Genomic DNA, 21,267 nt, shown 5'->3' with positions numbered 1-21,267 from the left:
CTCCCACAAACACTTGAACAATGCAATCAGCTGCTCCAGCTAAATCAGCTGAGAGTTATAAAGCTGAGTTTCGACATATTGAAAACACTTCAATCAATGTCACTTTACTAAACTTTCTCTATGGCTTGATATACAGATTAAATAAAAGGGTGCAAACAGGAACCCTCCTGAACTACACAGGGAGAGAATCATCACAGGCTATAAAGCTGAACAGAAAGCGACATCGCGTCGACACCGCACTCCTCTCACTCCATTGTTTAAGCATGAGGCTTGACAACAGACCAGGAAGATGCTTTGGGACAGACTGCATTAGGGACATTTGGATAATGTTTCCAATTTTTACAGATTCCACAGACATACAAGGTAGACCAACAACTGCATATGAAAAAGATTGGTAGGTTTAAAACAAATTACTTCTAATATAAGTTGGCTATTGATGCTGTTTAACAGCAGCATTGTTGCCACACAATTTTTATTACAGATTGTCATGTTGCAATAGGGCTTTACACACATACATTTACTATACCATGTGAATTACTAGAGACATGCTTTTTTATGTTTGTGTGATTTATTAAAGCATAAATCATAATAGCATATGCCAGAAATTCCTTCAGAAGGATATAATAAGGTAACAATTATCCTCTGAACTCCCTTCTTTGTCTTCAGAGAATAAAATGCATTAGAATGTATCCATTTGCTGCCCCATGGCAGAAAATGAAAGCAACTATGATGGTTGCACTGTATGCTTTCAGTTCCTGCAGTTGGCAGTGAAGTGAGCTTTGCTCCTGAATTTGCTGTCAGAGGCAAAAACAATAGTTTCAGCAGTACTTTTAAAGAATAAACCTTAAAATCAGTAAGACAAAATTAACTGAAGAGGTTTTTTTTTTTTTTACACATGTGCAGATGGATGTTGAAAAATCCTACATATAAATATTAAATGTAAATTTAAAGTATGTTTTATTTGAAAGAAAATTATGTACACAGGGCCTCCCTGTATGGTTTTGACTTGAATCGATGTACTTCACCTTTTTTTGTTTTATGCAACAATTCACAGGATCTGATTCAGGGGAATTGTAGCATTTTCTTCTGTGGAAATATACACAGAGAAACAACATTACAAGTATTGTTAAAATTCCCCTCAGAGAAGGTTTAAGGCCTTTTAGATTAGCCTGTGAGTGTTTGGAGTCCTGTGTTTGATGACTGGCACAGTGAGAACGCTCCTAATGTACCATGATTTTACCCAATTATTTTTGAAGGAAAAATCATAAACTAACATTCACTACATAGAAGGTGCTACATAAAGGCATTATTAACTGTGCAGGTAAGTAGAAGCAGGAAGATCACAGGATAAAATTGGCTTTATTAATTCAAAGAATGTATAATTTAATCTCTCAAATTTTGATTGTTTTAAAATTCTATTTCTGTGGAAGAAGAAACATATGTGTGGTTTAAATTTAAGAGAAAAAAAAAAAAAAAAAAGAAAACCAAGTTTCAGCAGCAATCCAGAATTGGCTTAATTTTTCTTTTTCTTCCAGAATGACACTGTGCCCAAACCACATAACCCAAATGCTTAGGAGTAAAACGATGTGGACCTCTGAAACAAATGTGATATCCAGGAATCAAAGTGGATACTAAGTTTCACTTTGCTCAAGTGACATCAAAACCATCTTAACAAATAAGTACCTATATACATGCACACTGTCTTTGGTTTAGCTCACGAGACACAAAGAGCTATTTTGTTCATAGATTTTGCAGATGCGTAACTCAAAATTAACTCACAATGTCATGCAAAGACCCAATCCTGTGCTGTGCAATTCTGATTCTGCAGGATTTACCTTTGTAATTAACTTCAAGAAAGTCCATATACCACGTCATTTTACTGAATGAAAAATATAAGTCACAACAAACTCATGCTTGGTTGAATTTGGTGTCTGTATTCCTGCCCAGGTTCTCTCTGCTTAATATTCTTGACCTTTTCCATTGGTTTTGGGTCAGAATCTGGAATCTAGATTTTCATTAATGATATTATAGTTATGTACAGCGTGCACATATTTTACTCAGAGCACCATTATGACCTGCTCATACTCTGTCACATTTAGGGATGGACACAATGCCAATTAAAGTGCATTCAGAATGCCACACATGATGGTTATGATGGCTGGCAAGCATCCTTATTAACAAGTACTTTTTCAAAAACAACATACATACAGCAGTTCCCTGGAAACAGGATCATTTTGGGACTCCACTAAATACATCACAATACCATAATTACTGCCATGGTCAAGTCACATAGTTTGGTGAAGTTCTGTACATGAGAATTTTGATACCCTGTGTTTATCTAAAGTGCAAACTGACTAAAATAAAAGAGCACATGTCACTGCTTTTCTAATTTTACATGCTTAAGCCTTATTTTATTTACAGCTTCCAGCAGCTCTCAGCTCGATTCCTCGTTGTGCTGGCTGCCACGTAGCTGGAGAAGGCTAACAAACCCCTGCGTGTTCACATGACAACCTTTGTGCAAACGCATCCTTATTCTGTCATCTACTGGCAGCCTGCTTCCCAGCCATGGTCTCTGCCAGTCCTTACCAGTTTGCCAATTACACAAGCTGCTTCCCAGACATCAGACAAAAATTCCATAAGACTGCTGTGCGAGCGTACCCTAATTAACCATCAGCTTAATTAGACAATTTACTGTGTAATTAGCAGGCAATTAGTCAACACCTCTCAGATCTTATTGACTGCTGTGACAGCCTTCCTTAGTCTACACATTCCCATACGCTTCCACGACCATGATCCCAGCCCTATCCTGTACAACAGTAACCCTTGCAAGGGAAGGGAAATCATATTACATAACAAGGGAAGAGGGAGAAAAATCAATATATAGCCTGTTCATTTATTGAACTGTCTTCTAGCCAAGACTTTCTTTTCTCTAGGAGTAGAAGGTCAGCTGCTAACAAAGAAATGTTCAGCTATAACATTAGCTTATGTCTTTTTCATTTGTAATGTGGGTAAGGAATTTAATTTTTTTTCCTCTTATACTGCACTAAGTCAAAGAAGTCAGGCATACAGAAGTTAAAGAAAAAAAATTAAAACTTAATAATATACTGTAAGTTTAAATATATGTTCTAGGACTTTGAAAAGGTGGTGATAGCTGCTTTTGAGACCAATGAGCTTGCATTGTAATTAACTGCTTCATAATCTAAAATGCACCAGGAAAGCCAAAATAAAGTATGAAATGTCAATACTCAATAATAATGAAATAGCATTAGTGTAATTCAGTAGAAATCATTTGTGAAGTAGCATCAAGTCCTCCACACAAATCTAAAGTTGTATGTCCTTATAATACAAGATGTGAGAAATTACAATTGAAGACTAATATAACGTGGATATTAATGGATTCCTAAAAATGTGCGTTCCTTTTTCTACAGACTGAAAACTGGATTTGCAATTAGCATTGACAAGAGCTTTTTGGATAATTCTTAAAGTAGTAATTCCAAAGTTCACAGAATTGATACACTTGTGTCCTCGTGGAACTAACTCTAGAGGATTTAGTCACAAAAATCCTACACTGCCTGACTGAAGGATAGAATCTCACAATCACTATTGTAGTTTAAAAAATAGATAATTCTGTATCTCAAATAATGATAAGAAATGTTATTTAGAATACACTGGCATACATATTTGGATTAGTAATAGGTATTTTAACATAAGAACCTGTCAGTTTCTTTAAACATATGGGGCTTCATTCTGCTTTTGCAACAATGTCAATCAGGAGTAAATGCAATTATATCACCGTGAGATTCAAAAATCAGCTCTTTGCTTTCTTAACTTCTTGTGTGGGCAAATCAGATGTTGAACACAGCCTTATCCTTTTAATTTAACAAGTGGAAACTCAAGACCTGAGATTCCTCAAACACTTGAAGAGAAGTGTATCACCTGTACATAGAAGCTACAGTGGTATAAACAAAAATTCCTTGTAAAATGATTAAGCTAAACCCTGTAAACTCACATGTGGAAACAATGCCAGTTCAAAGATAGTTACATAATTTCATCTAGTGCCTGCAAAATTCTCAACACGAGCTGTACAGCACCATGACACTGATCTCAGCGTCCCTAGAGTCAATTTGGGCCCACATTTCTGCAAACATCTCGCAAGACCGCATGGTCCAGCCAGGAATCTTGGGGCAATAGCTGCTGCATGAGGTGCTTCAGGTCTCCCCAGCCTGTGGTGCAGAGCAGGGAAGCAGCCACCCCACAGCAGGGCTGCCTTGTCAAGTGCCCAGCTGGAGCAGAAGCTGCTGCCAGGGGAGGAGCCCCAGCGCTGGAAGGTCCTCCCCGAGGCACCTGCAGCCTTAGCATGCCAGTGGGCACCGGTGGGGACACGAAGGGTCACCTAGGCTTTTGCAGAAGCCAGCCTTCGGCCACAGCAGTGAATGCAGACCTCAGCAAAAATGCTGAACTGTAAATCAGAGCAACTGAATCATGACAATCGCTTTTCCTTTATTCCACTTCAGTATCTCAGTAAGCCTAGACTGGAGTCTCAATGGTATCTGAATTTATTTTTATAATTAGAATGTGGAAATGAGCAAAAAATCCTGAACTCTGACACATGCACTTAATCAAATGGGGAGAGTCAAAAAGCCAATGACTTGACAGAAGGGAAACTTCTGAATTCTACATTAACAAAATAAAGATTTCATTTTTTCCTGAATGGCTGTGGTTAGCTATTAAAGTACATCATAACAATTTTTAAAAATAGGGAAGTTTGTAATTAATGCTGAAATGCAAAAATGTTAAATATGGCTTTACGCTTTGATTGTCTTAGGTATGTTTGCAATATAACTATTAAAAAATATCCTACAGTCTTTTCTAATAAATTATAAAAGATATTAATGCCATTTAAGAAACCTAGATGCAGTTGGCTGGCATAAAATGAAAAGGTTTGCAACAAATCTGAATTGAGAATGGAAAATATGTGAAAATTCTAAATTTCAGAATTACACTTGCCGATTTCTAGCTTACATTCAAACTGCCTCTTTAGCTGAATTCCTTCCACACAAAAAAATATGAGTCATTTTCAAGATCACCAACAACCTTCCAAGGACATACAAAGCAACCACAGAAAAATGTAGCTGAATGGTATTTTACACAAGTATGTTACATATTTGCTTTTTAGAATCCTGTTTATTCAGGATGAGATATTAAAAAATGTTGAGTACTTCAGATACAGCCAACTGCAGATCCTCAACAGTTTCAGAAAATCATGCATGTGTGCTCTCCTTGTCTCTCTCTTGATAAATATTTGCAGGTATTTTCAGAAGAATGAGGTAGTAGTAAAGAGCAAAGCAGCTTCTTCAGTATAAAAAGAAATACTGTTCTGATTTTTAACCAGTGTAAAATTTGGATCCATTTTGACTGACTGGGTAATAGTTGCATTATGAATAGAAATTATGTCCTCTCTCAAGTACTGGTCACTATTAGAACAGCACATAATATGCTGAGCAGGAATGAACACTCCTACTTTTGGAAGCTATTTTTTACATGAAGGCTTATGTAGCAAAATCCTCAGTGTTGCAGTCTGTATGCTTTTTCAGAATTACACTTGAACTGCTCCTCAGTTATGCCAATCTAAGTTTCACTAACAATAAGTTTCATTACAATACACAACAGTTTTCAGATTAAAAAATTCCTCAAAGACTGATTTATAAGCCTTTTATACATAAGCTACCTGAAATATTCAAGCTCAAAATTAATGTTCACACTTACACTTCATATATGTATATGCACTCTGGCTACACTCTGTTTTAAACCAGACTCCAGAACAAAAAGACAGGAAAAAGAAACAACCTCTAAACACTGTGTAAAAAAATCTCCAGATGAATAGAAACCAAATACTTTAGACATAACTGAGAATCCTGCATCCTACCAAGAACCAGTTTTAGACAGGTATCTGGTTTTACCTTTGCTGGCCAGCTTTGTGTGCCGCTCTGAGGAAGGTAAGCCATTGCCAGCTCAGCCTTTGTGGGACTTACACCACGAGCTCAAGGCATAAGGTGTAAAAGTTCCAGCTACGCTCACTCTGCTCCATGAGGGTGAAAGGCAGAAAAAGTGATAACATGGGAAGAAAACTGCTGATCCTCTGTTTGTAAAAATCTGTCCTTCAGCACAGATGAGGTTTACTGACTCAATGTGCAACGCCCCTGCATGACAGATCCCTCTGTCTTCCACTGATGAATTGTCACATTGCGCTCCACGCCTTGAGATAACAGACTTCTCCATGAGAGACTCCGCGCAGAAAAGAGACTCCCACTGCAGAAGAAGTGCAGCATTTCTGTGTTATTTAATGCTACAGAAAGAGTGGGACTAAACATTTCCCCAGAGGTTTATTTTTTTTTTTTCATGAACTTGTAAGAAGTTTTTCATTTCTAAAGTAGTAAACACCGTCACAGAGAGAGAAAGAGAAACTTTTTATGGATTGTTGTTAAACTCTTGCTTTAGAAATGCAGTTCGCTATCTTCAGCATTGGAAATATTAATTGGCCAAAATAACCAGAATTACTAATGGCAAAAACAGATTTTTTTAATGGCCCAAAGTGCCTCACTTGCAAATTCACTGGTGTCAAGATGCACGCCTGCACCAATTTAAGGTGGGCATCTACCTGGTGCAGACTTCAGCTGTGGTAGGAAAGGCCTTGGCTTATCAATAATGACTTTGTTAAAGCTCTCAGTCCTGGGATCTTTGGTCTCTCTTTCACTGTGTTCAAGCTGTGCTGCATCTCTCCAGATGGATTCTTCCAGGGTGAAGACATGCCAAACCCCTACATTACCAGGGGTGAAAACTGAGGAAAAAGAATGGTTAAATGCTGTCCTTTCTTGTTCCTCAGACAGCAATTTTGAAGGTTTTGAAGTTATTTGCATACAAAGAAGTCTCCAGCCTTCTTTAAATGGGGTAGGGTAAAACTAAGTAGAGAGATGAGATCTGATCCTTGAGTTGAACACATCAGAGAAACAGTTTTTCTCAGGGAAAAAGGAGGAAGGTCTGTTTTCCTGCTACTTAGATTCACAGAATTGTTTGTTCCTTTTTTATAGCTAAGTAACATATTTTCTGTAAAAAAATAAAATGGCATAACTACAGCATTTTAAAAGATAATAATTACATTCCATAGCACTTCTCTAGCATAGCCTTTTACCTCTCCTGTTAAACGTTGCTGATTTTGTGCACTGATCTAAAAATACAAAAATTATGAAACAGTAAAGACTGTATTTCTTATTAATATTCTTTCAGAAATATTGAACAAAATGAAGGACATAGCTCCTAAGAATACGAAAACCAATAATAATAATTTTAAAACTTGTAAAACAAGAAAATAATTTAACTTGAGAGGGTTGTGTGCTAAGGAATCCCATAAAGTGCTCATTTTTCTGTTCAAAAATGTAGTTAATAAAAGTTGTCTAATGCTGTTTAGTAGAAAGGCAAGCAGTCCCTTTTATATTTGACATTAACAATCTGATCATTTGTCTCCCCAAAGAAAGCCCATACAGCTTTCATACAGACCACACAATAAAGAATAGTAATATTTCTGTTTACTGAGATATCAACTGGCATTTCGTTGCAAGTCAATGGTCTATCTTTGCTACAGCATACTAGACCTCAATCTGGCATCTACAAATGTCAAGAGTATAAAAAAAAATTATAGGATGGAAATCAAAAGCATGTTCTAAATTCCTAAAAACCAAACAAAGTTCACCTAGACATATTTGCTGCAGAAATCAGTACAATATTCAGCTGTCAATCTTGAAAAACAATGAGGGAGCGATGCTGTCAGTAGGACAGGATAATAACATTTCAAGCAGATGTTCAGGCAGGGCTCTAATTCTCACTGAACTCCCTTGGTAAGCATTTAATTTCTTTATCATATGCAAGCTAGGCAAATTGTACTTCATCAAAACTGTATTGTGAAATATTAATATTTCATATTATAGCAAAACTCCATAGAATAACCTTTGTCATATTAAGAACATCAGAATTTCAAATGTCATGGTTCTGCATTTTAATGCATCTTAAATAGCTTTTTGGCTTGGCACCATAAATTATAACTAGTTTAATCTAAATTACTATGCTGTAATATCATACAAAAATATACATTTTGTAATACAGATTCACTTCTGTGAAATACTAATGTTATGGAAAACAATGCATCATTGTACTATGATTTTTTACCACCTTCAATTATGAAGCAAGGTGCACACAGTGCAAATGTACAGAGAGCAAACTAGCTGAATATGTATATTGCAATAATAGCACATAGAAATGCAATATATACTGGGAAAATTAATTAATTCTCTGCCAGCAATCATTTTTTTATTTAGAAATGGTTCTGAAAATGTATTGTAAATTCTACATCTGTAAACTGCATAAACATATATTACAGCTAGAAAGTTTCCTCCGCTATGGTTTCGTTCAGATTTAATCTAGTTTTAATTGTAGCTTTGTTTTTAAAATCATCCACACAACTTGCTCCATATGTAATGAATAAAAATTAAAGATTAAAAATGAAGTTAGTCTGCATGTTGATTTCTGCTGGCTCTCATAATAAAGGCAACTGTTTCTGCATTATTGAAAGCGACAGCATCACAAATCAATGCATGTCACAACAAAATAAAGACAGATGTATCTGATTAATCAGAATTAAATTTTAGAAGTGAAGGAAGCATCTAAAAATCAAAGCAAACATTTCTGCTAACCTAGTTGTTTTTTCATCTTTCTAAACAGCCCATACAATGCAGTGAGAGAACTGCATTGAACAAAGCCTGAATTCAGCCGATAAAACCCTAATTTCTGCTATAAACTCCTCACCATGGTAGTGAATATGGCACAGGGATGTACACACCTCATATAACCTTTGACTTATTTTGATACTATGTTTATACAAACTTTCTGATTACAGGTTTTAATACAAATCTTGTGTTCTAAACAATACTCACTAATAAATTCTTAGTAAATAAACCAGCTCACTATAACACTTCTCCTAAAACCCTCCCACTCACAGTTATGTGTCTAATTAATGCAGTATGTGTCATTCTGCGTGTAGTTTTCTGTTCATCTAAGCTCTAAAAGAGGTAATAATTGGTATCCATTTATTGTGGACTATATGATATGCAGCTCCCCCATTTCACTTCAATACCTTGCAAACAGAATTTACAAATAACGTTGCTGCATACAGTTATCTGAACAAGACAGAAATACTATTTGAACCAACAGAGCAATGAGCTATTGATCCTGCAGTCAAAAAGGGAAGGCATGAATGTAGAAAAATGTGTGTGAAGAGACACTTCTATTCTGCTACCATTTGTCTTTCCTACTGATTGTCCATTTCAAAAGCAGTTATTCCCTTTTTTGGAAGAAATCAAATCTAGTTGATACTAATGCAGATGTGCAAAGATGTTTAATTTAATAAATAAAATTTTACAAGTCACCATCTCCCTCCCAGATACCATCAGACACACACAGGTACAATCCCCTGTGATTAATATTTACTCTACACTATAATATCCAGCACCTTCTGAAGTATGTAGAGCGCAGTATATTTCAAAGTATAAATACCCTGAAGGAATTTCAGCTATCTCTTACATTAGCTTTTTTGTAGGTTTCAACAATAGTACAGTAGTATGCAAGAACAAACTTTGCTGAATCACTCCCAGCTGAAATGCTTACCCTAAAAAGAGAAAATGCTACAAAGGTTGTCATGAAAGGTACGTGGGTGTTTAAAAAGGGAGTGAGCACGGCACCACTCAGTGCACTCTGTGCTAACTCCCTCTGGGCAGCATGTGAAGCTTTCAAGGTGGGGCCAAGACACATCAGGATTAGAAAGACTAGGGAAGTAAATCATGGTCCAGAGGCTGAACTCCAGCACTGTTACTCAACAGCTCCTCTGTACAAGGTAGTACATGGGCTGCAGGGATCCCTGGCCTTGTGTTTTAGAAGAACTATCTGTGCTAGATGATGGAAGAGAGAAAAGGAGAAGTAGCTCATATTAAATAAATCCTGTGTCTTATGAGAATCACAGCTCTTCACCTGAATCCTTTTTATCTCTATCCTTGAATCCCCTTCTTCCAAGATTTATCATGCTTTTCTCTCCAACCTTATTCCATCACACTGTAGTTAATGGATGGAAATTTGTGATCGGGCTGTATATGCTTTTCACCACCATTTGTGATTGGGCTATATATGCTTTTCACCACCATTTGTGATTGGGTATATCTTTTCAGTTCATTCATATTTAGCCTGCAATTGTCCCTTTCGCTGAAGTGCCAAAGGATGCCCATGGTAAACTGGGAATTCACTGGTTTCCCTATCAGTGTCTGAACACAGTGGCAAATTCAGTTATTGGTACTGGAAAAGGGAGAATTTCTGCTGCTAAGTTCCCCATGGCAGCATAGACAGGTTATGCTTGGCAAATCAGAATGAAGCCCATCAGTTAAGTCTTAGCAAGACAGATAAAATGAGGAGACAAGAGCACAGAATCCTACTTGCACCACATACAATCAAGGCTGAAGTGGAAAATCTTCAGCTGCCAAAAACTGTGTCTAGCAAACTCTCTCCCTTCCCAGAAGCTCTTCCACTCTTGGGAACTGTTCTGTCTGGGGAGCTGCTCCCCCTCCTCCCACCAACTCCACAGGCTTAGATCAGGAAATCTTTGCTCTTGATCCTGCTGTGTAGTTTGCTTTGACTAGCTGACAGGGCAGGACAGCTCAGTCTGAAATCCCCACCGTTGGAACCACAGATCAAGAGAGCATTCTGCTCCCTGCTGAAAACTGTACAAGATTTATGTCTACATAATCAGAAGCTAAATTAGCAAAAAAAAAAAATCAGCATATTATGGCAACTCTCTACCAACCACTTGTTCTAGCATTAAGTCAACAAGAACAGTCTTTCCATAATACTCAGTTAATATAAGAACTGCGGTACCCTACTTTTCTTCCCATTTGAAATAGTTATTTTTGAAGTATTAAGTACCATGTTACTCTGATAAATAAAAGCAATTTTGCTTCTGCAGCACCTCTCAGCCAAGCGTCTCAAATCATGCCACAAATACACCTGTGGGAAATGCAGTACTAGGAAGAACACAGTAACAGAAAAACTAGGCAACACTTGGGTGGAACACAGTTCTACTAGACACAACACAATTCAATATCAGAATATTAGAAGGAAGCTTAAGCAGAAATAACAATCACTGAACTAGAATTCACTAGTTAACACTTTTCTGAACTTACTAACTTAAATAATACCTGCAATATCTTATTGCAACAAATACTTTAAAAAACTTGAAAGATCTTCATCTGAGTCACACCTCCAGAGCGTGGCATCCAGTGGAACACTTTGCAGTCACCATTTCAGAAATGACTCAGAGTCTGCTGCTTAGTATAGCACCAACATCACTTCCTACAACATGTATGTCTTTCCTCCTGAACTCCCACCCAAGCTGGAACTCAGCCTGTGTCTGTTTAGCTCTCAAGATGCACAATAATCAACGTGCAGTCTGGCAGAACTGCCAGCATACCAGCAATAAAACTGATAAAAAAATAAATCTCAGTACTTGCTATGGGTTGGCTGTAGTCTAGGCACCGAATAATTACAACTGATGGTATATTCTACATGTAAATCAGTTGCAAACATACTTGAATGATATTTATGTGCTAAAAAGTGTTTTAATAAGAAGTGAAGTAGATTGGAATCTCCACATCTCCAATCCAGATGAACACTTACTTCCTCAGGGCTACCTCAGGTGTAAGAGACAGCAGACAGCCTGACATATTCTACAGTATTCTGCAGCAATACAGCATTTTGTCCTTAGACCTTCCCCATACTAGACAGGCACCCACTATAGTTAATTCACCTATGGTACTTACCCATGCAAAGGTGGAAGAGAAAAAAATCCACCTTCTCTGTTCTGCTCCATCCATCAGTACCCTTGTATATCCCCCCTCTGAACCAAGATTAAAAGGCCCTTGTATCCAAATTAAATTCAAAAGCTTTCTTCAGCCCACACTGCTGTATGTTACTGGTTAACAATACATTGCTATTACTCACACTGTTACTCAGGCCTGTGTTAAAGGATTCATCTTTTCTTCCTCTCTCCACAAGTCAAACCATATCTATATCTCAGCTCAAAACCTGTTTCTTTTCTCTGTGATCTGTTTATCAAAGCTGTTATTTCCTTTATTCTCTAAACTTCTTGCTCAGTCTCACTTCATTATTTTGAATGTAGCAAGAAGAAGTTGCAATTCTCCTGAATTCAAGCAAGCAATTACACACTTAAAACTACACAAAATGCTTTTTTTAAGGTGCCACACTGAGCCATAGGCTTCAAGATTTAATTCTAACTCCTTCCTCCTCCACTACATGTTACTGAAGGTTGATATCACTGTGCTCCTCTCTCCATAGTCTTGGTTTTATGCTGCTTCCATCTTTCTCTTCCACTTCCCACCCAGCCTCCCCCTTGCAGCCACATGATCACATTGCAACTGCACCTCCAGTTCAATGGCTTATCTTGGCAGCCTCTGGCACAGAATCCGCCTTTCATGAGTTATGTGACAAAGCTGTTACTCATTCTCTTTACATTCTGATCCTTCACAGAAAATATTTTCACTGCAGTATTTTAAAAAAACAGTTTTTTTCACTTAATCGTTGACTAATATTAGAAGTTGGGGCAATATAAGGGAAGAATGTAACAACAAACAGAACCAGAAATTGTGTCACTGCACTGTGGAAAGCTCACAGACTAGCTGAACTACACAATGCATCATAACCATTCCCTGCTATTTTATGCTAGTTGGATATAACAGAACCACTCCTCAAAGATTCAGATTTTTCAATTATACAAAGATATGGTCACATGCAAAATACACATGAAATATTAAAAAACATTAAAATATTTCCTCACCTTATCCAGGGAGAATGTTTTAGTGACAGCAAAGCCCCATCCAGCTTCAAACGCTCTTCGAATCATTGAAGAACTAGTAGTAGGGGTTGCACTGGCAAGGCCAAAAGGATTTGGAAACTTCAGTCCAGCCATTTCTACACTGATATCCACTAAATCTATAGGAGTATAAAAGAGAGGTAGTTCTGGAACTGTAGAAACTGCAACACCATATAAGGACTGTAAAACAAACAAACAAACAAACAAACAACAACACTAAACCACTGAATATTTTTTCTGACCGATTTTTATGCAATTTATTATTACTCCTGATAAGGGAATAATTAATATATAATAACCCAAAGTTTAGGTACTCTATTTTGTGTTCAGATTTGCAAATCAGCAAAACATGCAAACACTCACCTATGAAACATCTTCAGCCCAAACAATCTTCATGCTGAAATACTGAAATAATATGCTATACTGGAAATAACACTGACAGCAACAAAAATAATGAAGAAAAAGTTACTTTACATCCTGTACTGATAAGCCTGGTTCTGTCCAAAGGTTTTTTTAAGCCTTTCTGAGGAGCCATCTCTATTCCCTACAGCAGTCAGTAACAGTGAGATTGAAAAAACCCAGGGTATGCAGACAGACCCTTTCTAGTTCTCTTCTCAGGTGCCAATCTATAAAAAGTATAAGAAATTGTGAAAAATGAGGGAAAGCATCATGTGGAGGATCACTCAGCCCTAACTCTATATATTCTGAACCTCTGAACCTTTTTCTCTCACTTTGAAAGATGTTTATACAGCCTACACAATGGCATACCTATGCAAAACTTATGTTTAGTTTATATTTAATTGTAGTAGTATGAATATTCTTCAAGACTGAAAAAAGTTAGTGTCTGATTGCCATCAAAAACATCATAAAAATTATGGCTGTGCCACCACAGTCACTTCTGTTTTCATTTGAAAGAGTCTTCTCTGAAGAGTCAGTGAAAAGTATTCAATATATATGTTGTATCTAATAATATAAAAATTGCAGAGAGAAAAGCTATTTCCATGTATGGATACTGAACAGCATCCTGATCAGCCTGCGGTGGGTAGAATTTAAATCTTTGTTCACTCAAATGGCTGACTCAATAAAATCACAAAGAAACAAAGCAGAAACTTCTAACACAGAAGCCCTGCACTGTCTGTGCTCCTAGTAAGTCACAGCTAAGAGCACAGCAGTTTCTTCTGTCTTTAAAAAGAAGATTTTTTTCAACAGGACAAAAAGAACCAATACTTGAAGTTTGGAGAAGACTTTCTGTAGCAGACAAAAAACCTCAGCTACTCAGGAATTGCTGCCTTTTGGGTTTTTGATTTTTATTTTTTTTTTTTAGGAACTTATTTAATCAATTTTTACCTGTGAAAACTAAAAAAGTGCAGATGGGATGAGGAGTTTTTTGTCTTTTTTGTGCCTTTTATTTCCTAGGCTGGTTTAAACCTGAGAGTTCGTGCCTGTTTTGCTTTGGGAGTATGTGGATTCCCCTCACAGTATTCTAATGCCTGATCTTTGAATCTTCAGACAAAGAGGATACATTTTGGGGCCAAATTTTCTGATGGTTTAAAAGCAGTGGAATTGTCCTAGCCTGAATGATATGAACCTGATAGGTCCCTAATAGTGGACATTTTGAGAAAAGCTAATTTCTAAAGATCCCTAACACTTGGGACCAAACTCACTTCAGTATCATGACCTCTCTCAGCTGGAGGCCAGTGCAGTTATACTTCATAAAAAGCCAAATATGCTCCATTTCTTCCTTCCTGAGTGCTCACTGCTTCCTCCATGTCATACCCCACAGGGCTATTTTTCTACACCAGGGGAACCTGAGTTCTTCCAAAACCAAACAGCCTGGCATTCTACATCTCAAAAGATTTTGTTCACTGGCAAATAAAAAATTAAAAAAAAAAAAAAAAGGGAGGAAAAAATGAATGAAAGTTTTGTCTTTTTATCTTTTTTTTTTTACTTTGAGTTTGATTTCATCCTTTTATTTATTTTTTTATTTCTTAACTAATATTTCAACTGTAAAATGTTGTTTGCAATGACAAACCAGAAAATCATGGATCACACAATTCAAATTAAAGCATTTTTAAAATACTAGCACTTTTTGTCTCCTACATATCTGAAAGTGACAAAATCTGCTGATTTCAAAATCAGCGGAAATCAACACTGATATACTGAACTCTTACAATAAACTCTTGGATTTTCATTCTTGCAGAATGACATCAAAGAAAGACCTAAGGAAAATTGTTTGGTCAACTCCACTCTTTGCGCACGTGTGAGCAGTTAAATCCAATTTCCTACTTTGAATTAATTTGCTATTCAGAATTGTTCAAATGTTCTCTGCGAATACATTTCAGTCTGAGGATTGATCACAAACAATTCACAGCTTGCACAACTGTAAGTATCATTTGCTATAGACAAATGGGCAGAGACTGCTGAATATGAAGCTGAAGTTCCATTGTACGGTTTCTTTGCCCAAGCAGGACAATTAAATCTCTAAAAGCTGTTCTCACCTAAAATGAAGGCTGCTTGAAAGTGATTCTTAGGGACCTTTCTGTGGAAAATAGAAAATACATCCTGTACAAGACAAAAACCCAAAAAAAAGCACCAAAGCAGTGAAGGACTTTTGAAGCACATGGTTGAAAATAACCCATGTAGGAAATGTAGGAATAAGCCTTGCCTCCTGCATGCCATCATTCAAACCAGTCTAAAGCCACTTCCCAAACTATACATAAGGGATAATTTCTCCAGCCTTACTTCCCTTCCAAAGCGCAGAACCACAAAGAATTCCACCCACATGCACTCAGGCCCCACAATATGTGCCTAATGGTTTGTCAAGGATGAACTGACCCAAGCAGAGGTGGCAGGGAGAGAAATACGAAAGATTTTAATGGAATACACCAAGTATCTAAAAACACACAGGGGCAGGATGCAGCTGAAGGTTCAGTAGTCAGTGGCAATACATCTTTGGATATTTATCTTCCTCCTTCCTATCACTTCCTTTTTTCTCTATTTTTTTTTGCTGTTTTTTTCCTTTCAGCACAATGCTTATAAAATAATTATATTTTATAAGCCTTGATGCATTGTTTTCTACAAAGCAAAATTTTTGGCAAATAAAAATGGTATATAGCTTCTTGAAAGTGAAATCATCGTTATAATGAAGGATTTCCCTGACATTGCACAAACAAATAGGAAAAGAAAGCCTGCAGGCAAGAGTTTATTTATAACTCTTCTCTTGATTTTCAGAAGTAGAGGACAAAAAGTGCTGTCCATTCTTCCTCTTAATTTGATACCAACCAGCTGAGCTACCAATATTGCAGGTACTTGTTGCAATCATGACAATTTTTTGGAGACCAGAACAGGGTGGTGAAAAATCCCCAGCACATTGCAAGCAGTGGGTCTACTTCACCCTAAACAGGGTAAAGGATTGGCCTGAAGGCAAAAGCACACGAGCTGCAGTGCAGGGCTGAGAGACAGGAACTCAGCCTTAGACCTGATGCAATTTTTGACATTAATTTCCTTTAGATGGAGAAAATTCCTAACCAGAGTCATATGGTCTAACTACATTTTCTGGCCTTTAACAAAGATGGACTGTGAAAGCAAGTAGTTGTATTGCTGTTATTTTTCACAGAGAGCCTTCTCCACAAGTCCTAGTGCCTGGAAGAGCATTCCTGAATGCTTCCATCTTGCTCTGGCTTTCTCCATTTTGAAGTCTGATCTTAAAACATGTCTTTTCTCCCTTGCTTCTGCTAGCCTCTCTCCATTAATTAACTTTGTGGTAAATATGTTTATATTATTTCATACAATATCTGAATGGTTGTGGTTGGGAGGATGTGGGGACTATCTTGTACAGCATCCTTGCTACAGCAGGTTTGCTCAGGGCTCTGTCCACTTTAACAGAGATTTTCTAAGCTCCTTTCTGGCTTTCTCTTTCTTTAAAAGACATATTGCTTATTCAGGGGCAAGCAACTAAATTAGGAGGCTTCCTGAAGCTGCCTTTAATTCACCTTTTTTGTAAATGGTGCTTTATTGCTGCCTGCTAGTGTTTCATATGTTTTTCTAGATAAACAAAGGAACATTCATTTTTTTCTGCAGTTATCCTGAAAAGAAACAGACAACATAACTAATGGCTTCAAATTCAAGCTTCCTGGGAACCTCTCAATTCTGGTATTGATTATGAAATAATGCATATTCATGCATGGTCAAGGAATATATGAGAATGGTCGATCTTGATAAAGAATCAACACTATACCCTTCAGAGACAAAGCCCATATATTTTCTGACAGCATAGGTAAAGAAAAAATAGAAAATACACAATCGTGGTTCAAAATAACACTGTGATGTGCTCAAAATTCACCTTGAATAATGTCTTAGTGAAGTGCAGTTTATATCAGTTGGGATCTAGGCCTCTATTCTCTAAATGTATCATGTACATTTCAGTCTAGGAAAAATATAAAAGAAACTTCCACAGTGGAAAGTTACAGTAAAGAAGAAAATAGATTTAAATAAATGAAAACTTACTGTGATTTATGAAAAAAAGTGACTTTTAAAGAGGGATTTCAGTGAGAAGATGGCAGCTTTACTGTCATATATGGGAAAATAGCTCACAGGTAAGTGTATGAATAGAGCAGAAGTGAAGCATTAGGACTGGCACAGTCATCCAAGATGAAAATACTGGAACTGTCTTTGCTCTCAAGACAGGCATAGAAAATTAAAAGTTAGTCCTGCAATAATTGTGAGTTACCCTGAATATTAAACTATTATACTATTAAATCCATTCACAGATCAAAAAGAAATGAATGGTAACTGAGGACTAGAAGAGAACAGCAGCCTGTATTGCTTCTGCACAGGATCATAAAGTCACCGTTGGACAAAAGCGAAGGCTTACAACCCCCAAACTAAATAAATCACTAAGATTATTTAATTGAAATTTTTATGTAATTCATGGAATAACAAAAGAAGGTTGAATTGTGAGAAAATGTGAGTAGTAGAAAGTTGCATGACTTGGGCTGATTCTGTCTGGATCTCTAAAGACTTGCAAGGAATGGTTCTAGGAAGACTGACTGTATTTTCTAACAGGTTCTACTACAGCTATCCTTAGTTAGGCTTTGACCGGTCATGTTTATGGAAACTAACCTGACACAGCTGCAGGCAACAATTTTTGAGCTGAACCTATGCCTCATATAGTGGGAGGAATATGTTAAGAGGCAGGAGATATTTAGGCAACTAATGATGGAAAGTTTCCAGCATAAGAGCAGCCAAGAAGCTTCTGTAAATAACTCTCAGTATTGAACATAAGGCATTTCTGCTGAAGAGTCCTGGAGTCTGGATCTCACGCCTGACTTGACCACGTGCCAGAGCTTGCAGTGACTGGAGTTGCAGGGCACATATCAGCCCCATCTGTTCGCTTAGCCTTTTGCCTGGAGTAGGTTGGGATACAAGCAGCGTGCTGTTCAAACCCTGCATTCTGCAAGTAGTCAGGATGGTGGGTTTGAGTTACACTCTTTGACATTGTCTTGGACTAGTTGAGAAATCCTATGGAATAGTTTTCTTTTGATGAAGACAGACTGCATCATTTATAGATCCTGGTGCTGAGACAGTCAGTGATTTTGGAAATGGCTACCTACTCCTTAACTGAAACATAGACAGTATCAATGCATTTATTTAAAATTTAATGTGTACTTGATTCAGACATTCGGGATATTTGCCTGCTTTAGAATCTCACAGCAGAAAGTAAGGTGGTGTGCAAGGGTATTTTTTCATTTGCTTTTGGAAGTTTCCAGAATACAGCTCAGCTGTGAACGGAGTGCACGCGCACACACGGGCACAAAGGCAGGCACACGTGCACACACCTGTCCCTATAAACGGCAGGGTAATACAATCCTTCTCTTATCCTTTTCTAAACAACTTCTTCAAAAACAAACTCCTCCAGTCACTAAAATTTCTACCAGCTCCAAACACTGGTGAAGTAAATTGCCAAATTACAGCATTTTGCACCACAGCAACCAGATTTTACAAGGGCTGCACATCCAAATAAATGCCCTTGGGCAACCCATTCATCTAACAGCTGGAAAGGTGACACTTGACATTTGGAAACTTTCCTGTGAAGATTGCCGTAAGGCTTTCCCATTAGCTTCCTGGTGAGACTGTAAGGTTGAATAAGCTGCCTTGAAACCTGCAAAGGGTAACAGAAATGCTCTAATATCACAAGTCTGCTTGATTTAAAATTCTAATTCTCAAGCCATGACTATTCAGATTTTTTTCCAAAGTATTAAATACATTCCAGAGGGGAAAAAATAAAAAAAAAGCTTTGTGGAGGAAGCAACATGCTAAGGGAGGGTTGCCTGTATTTCTAAGAGGTTGAATAAGGAGACAAAAAGGAAGAGATCCTTTTCTCTCCTCTACCACAGTTACCAAAATCACTGTGCATTGAGAAATTAAGCAAGCAGGTCAGGGATTAAAGATATTTCACACTCAGCATTTTCATAGGGTCTAAGAAGGCAGGACACAAACAGTGCTTTAGAACAAGTGCGAAAAAATATGCACAGATACTAACAACAAGCTTTCAGTTGAAGTATTTTTAGGAAGTGAAATCAGACCCCAACAGCATGAAATTGCACAAACATGCAATCAGAGAGGCTTTGAGCAGATGGATGGGGGAGAAAGACATTGAGCTGTTACAGTCCCAACTTCAGTTGTTCAAATCTCTTTATGTGGGAGAATGAATCATGTATCATGTCTCTTAAAAGTTCCCTGCACTACGAACACACTTTTTGTCAGTTGGTTCTCCAGGCTATGTCTCTGTCTCAGGAGGTTTCTATTCAGCTCCTCTAGACTTTGTGCTCATCTACTAGAAAAATTAGGGCAGAGTCAGCAACATGCAAGGAGAACCAAAGGGAGACATGCGGTTACCAGGTTTTTCAAGTCTGTACGTATTACATTTCTCAGGTAAATTCTCCTTTGCATTATTTGCCTCTGTGCATTTAATGTTTAGTTTCTGTCAAGCTCTTGTATCCAGTTTATCAGTCTCATCAGAGCAAGCTTGGGTTCCAGTGTAGATAACCTGAGCATTCTGTAAACTATTAGTAAACTAAAAATGTCTTCCCCAGGTAACAACATTGGCAGTAGTTAATTTTTACTTTGTGCACTACTGGAAGACTTTATTTTTTAATACTTAGGGGCTCACTGCTTTTCCCCAATTACCCAATTAGGGCTTCTGCTCGCAGTGCCTGTTGTGCAGGGAGGCTTACTACCCTTGAGTGGAATTCAGAGCTGGGGCCAAGAAAATGTTGCTTGAATTTTAGTGTTAAGAAAATGTAAGAAAGCTGAGTTCATCTACCCAAACTCTAATATGTGATCCAAGATGAATGAATATGTAATGTTCTAATCACCAGATAATCTAGGTATTATTTCTCAAAATTTGCATAATGAATCACAACCAAAATGAAAATATTTCTTGAAGCATCGAAAAGCAGGTCGAGCTGGGAAAGATAAAAATGCTTTTGAAGAAGTTACCTGGATATATCTGTGCATGTACCAGGAAGCTTGCTTGCCATCATTCACAGATTCCACTGTAGTGTTGGCAAGACCACCAACGTCACCCCCTGCAAACAGCCAGGGCTCACTTGTCTGCATCGTTTCTGGGTCTATTTCAGGGAGACCCCATCTGTTAAACTTGATAGGTGCCATGGCCTCTCTGACTGTAATTAAATAAATGACAAATACGTTAATAAAAGAAAGAAAAAACTGTTGCTAAAATCTGTCAAATATATGCTGATAACAATAAGAAAATTTCATGTTGAGGAAGATATCTCTCATTAAAGCCAAAGTCATCTTGACTTAATATTCAAACTCAGAACATCCTGGAAGAAAGGCTCACTTCAAAATTTGTTATACATATTAAGAATAAAACCATAAAACCACAATCAAAATTAAATGGTTAGAAAAAGACAGTGTATTTTGTATCTTTTCACTACAATTCCTGAATTTTTTTAGAGCATGTATTAAGAGATCTTAATCTTTTTCATGCTGCTAGAAAACAGCACATATAGTCATTTTACACATGAAATATTATTGTCCTCCAAGTAATGTAGATTTGAAAATAAAAAAAAAAATTATACTGCATGGCATTATATAATGTCATTAAATACAGAAGAATATTCTATTAATATTTTAATGCTCAGAAGAACATTCTATTAATATATTTTAAATTACTATATTCACAAGGCATTTCAAAGTAACTTCATTAAGAGAATAATCTTTTCAATAAATAGTTTTAGCAAATTTTGATGGCATCCATCAAA

The 21,267-nt window shown here is 37.1% G+C and overlaps 1 protein-coding gene across 1 annotated transcript in view; it reads right to left on the bottom strand.

Annotated features, from left to right (window-relative positions):
- The window catches only part of DPYD (dihydropyrimidine dehydrogenase), a 339,310-nt gene that overhangs the window by 149,463 nt on the left and 168,580 nt on the right, over positions 1 to 21,267 (bottom strand). Inside the window, exons 12-13 of the mRNA XM_053985511.1 lie at positions 20,480 to 20,664; positions 12,944 to 13,159 (exon numbers count right to left, since the gene is read on the bottom strand). Coding sequence (XP_053841486.1) covers positions 12,944 to 13,159; positions 20,480 to 20,664 — 401 coding nt within the window. The remainder of the gene's footprint in view (positions 1 to 12,943; positions 13,160 to 20,479; positions 20,665 to 21,267) is intronic.

This window comes from Vidua macroura, chromosome 9 (genome assembly GCF_024509145.1).
Source record: "Vidua macroura isolate BioBank_ID:100142 chromosome 9, ASM2450914v1, whole genome shotgun sequence".
Classification (NCBI taxonomy): Eukaryota; Metazoa; Chordata; class Aves; order Passeriformes; family Viduidae; genus Vidua; species Vidua macroura.
Note: the sequence above shows the minus strand (reverse complement) of the source record. Positions and strands in the feature narration are given on the sequence as shown.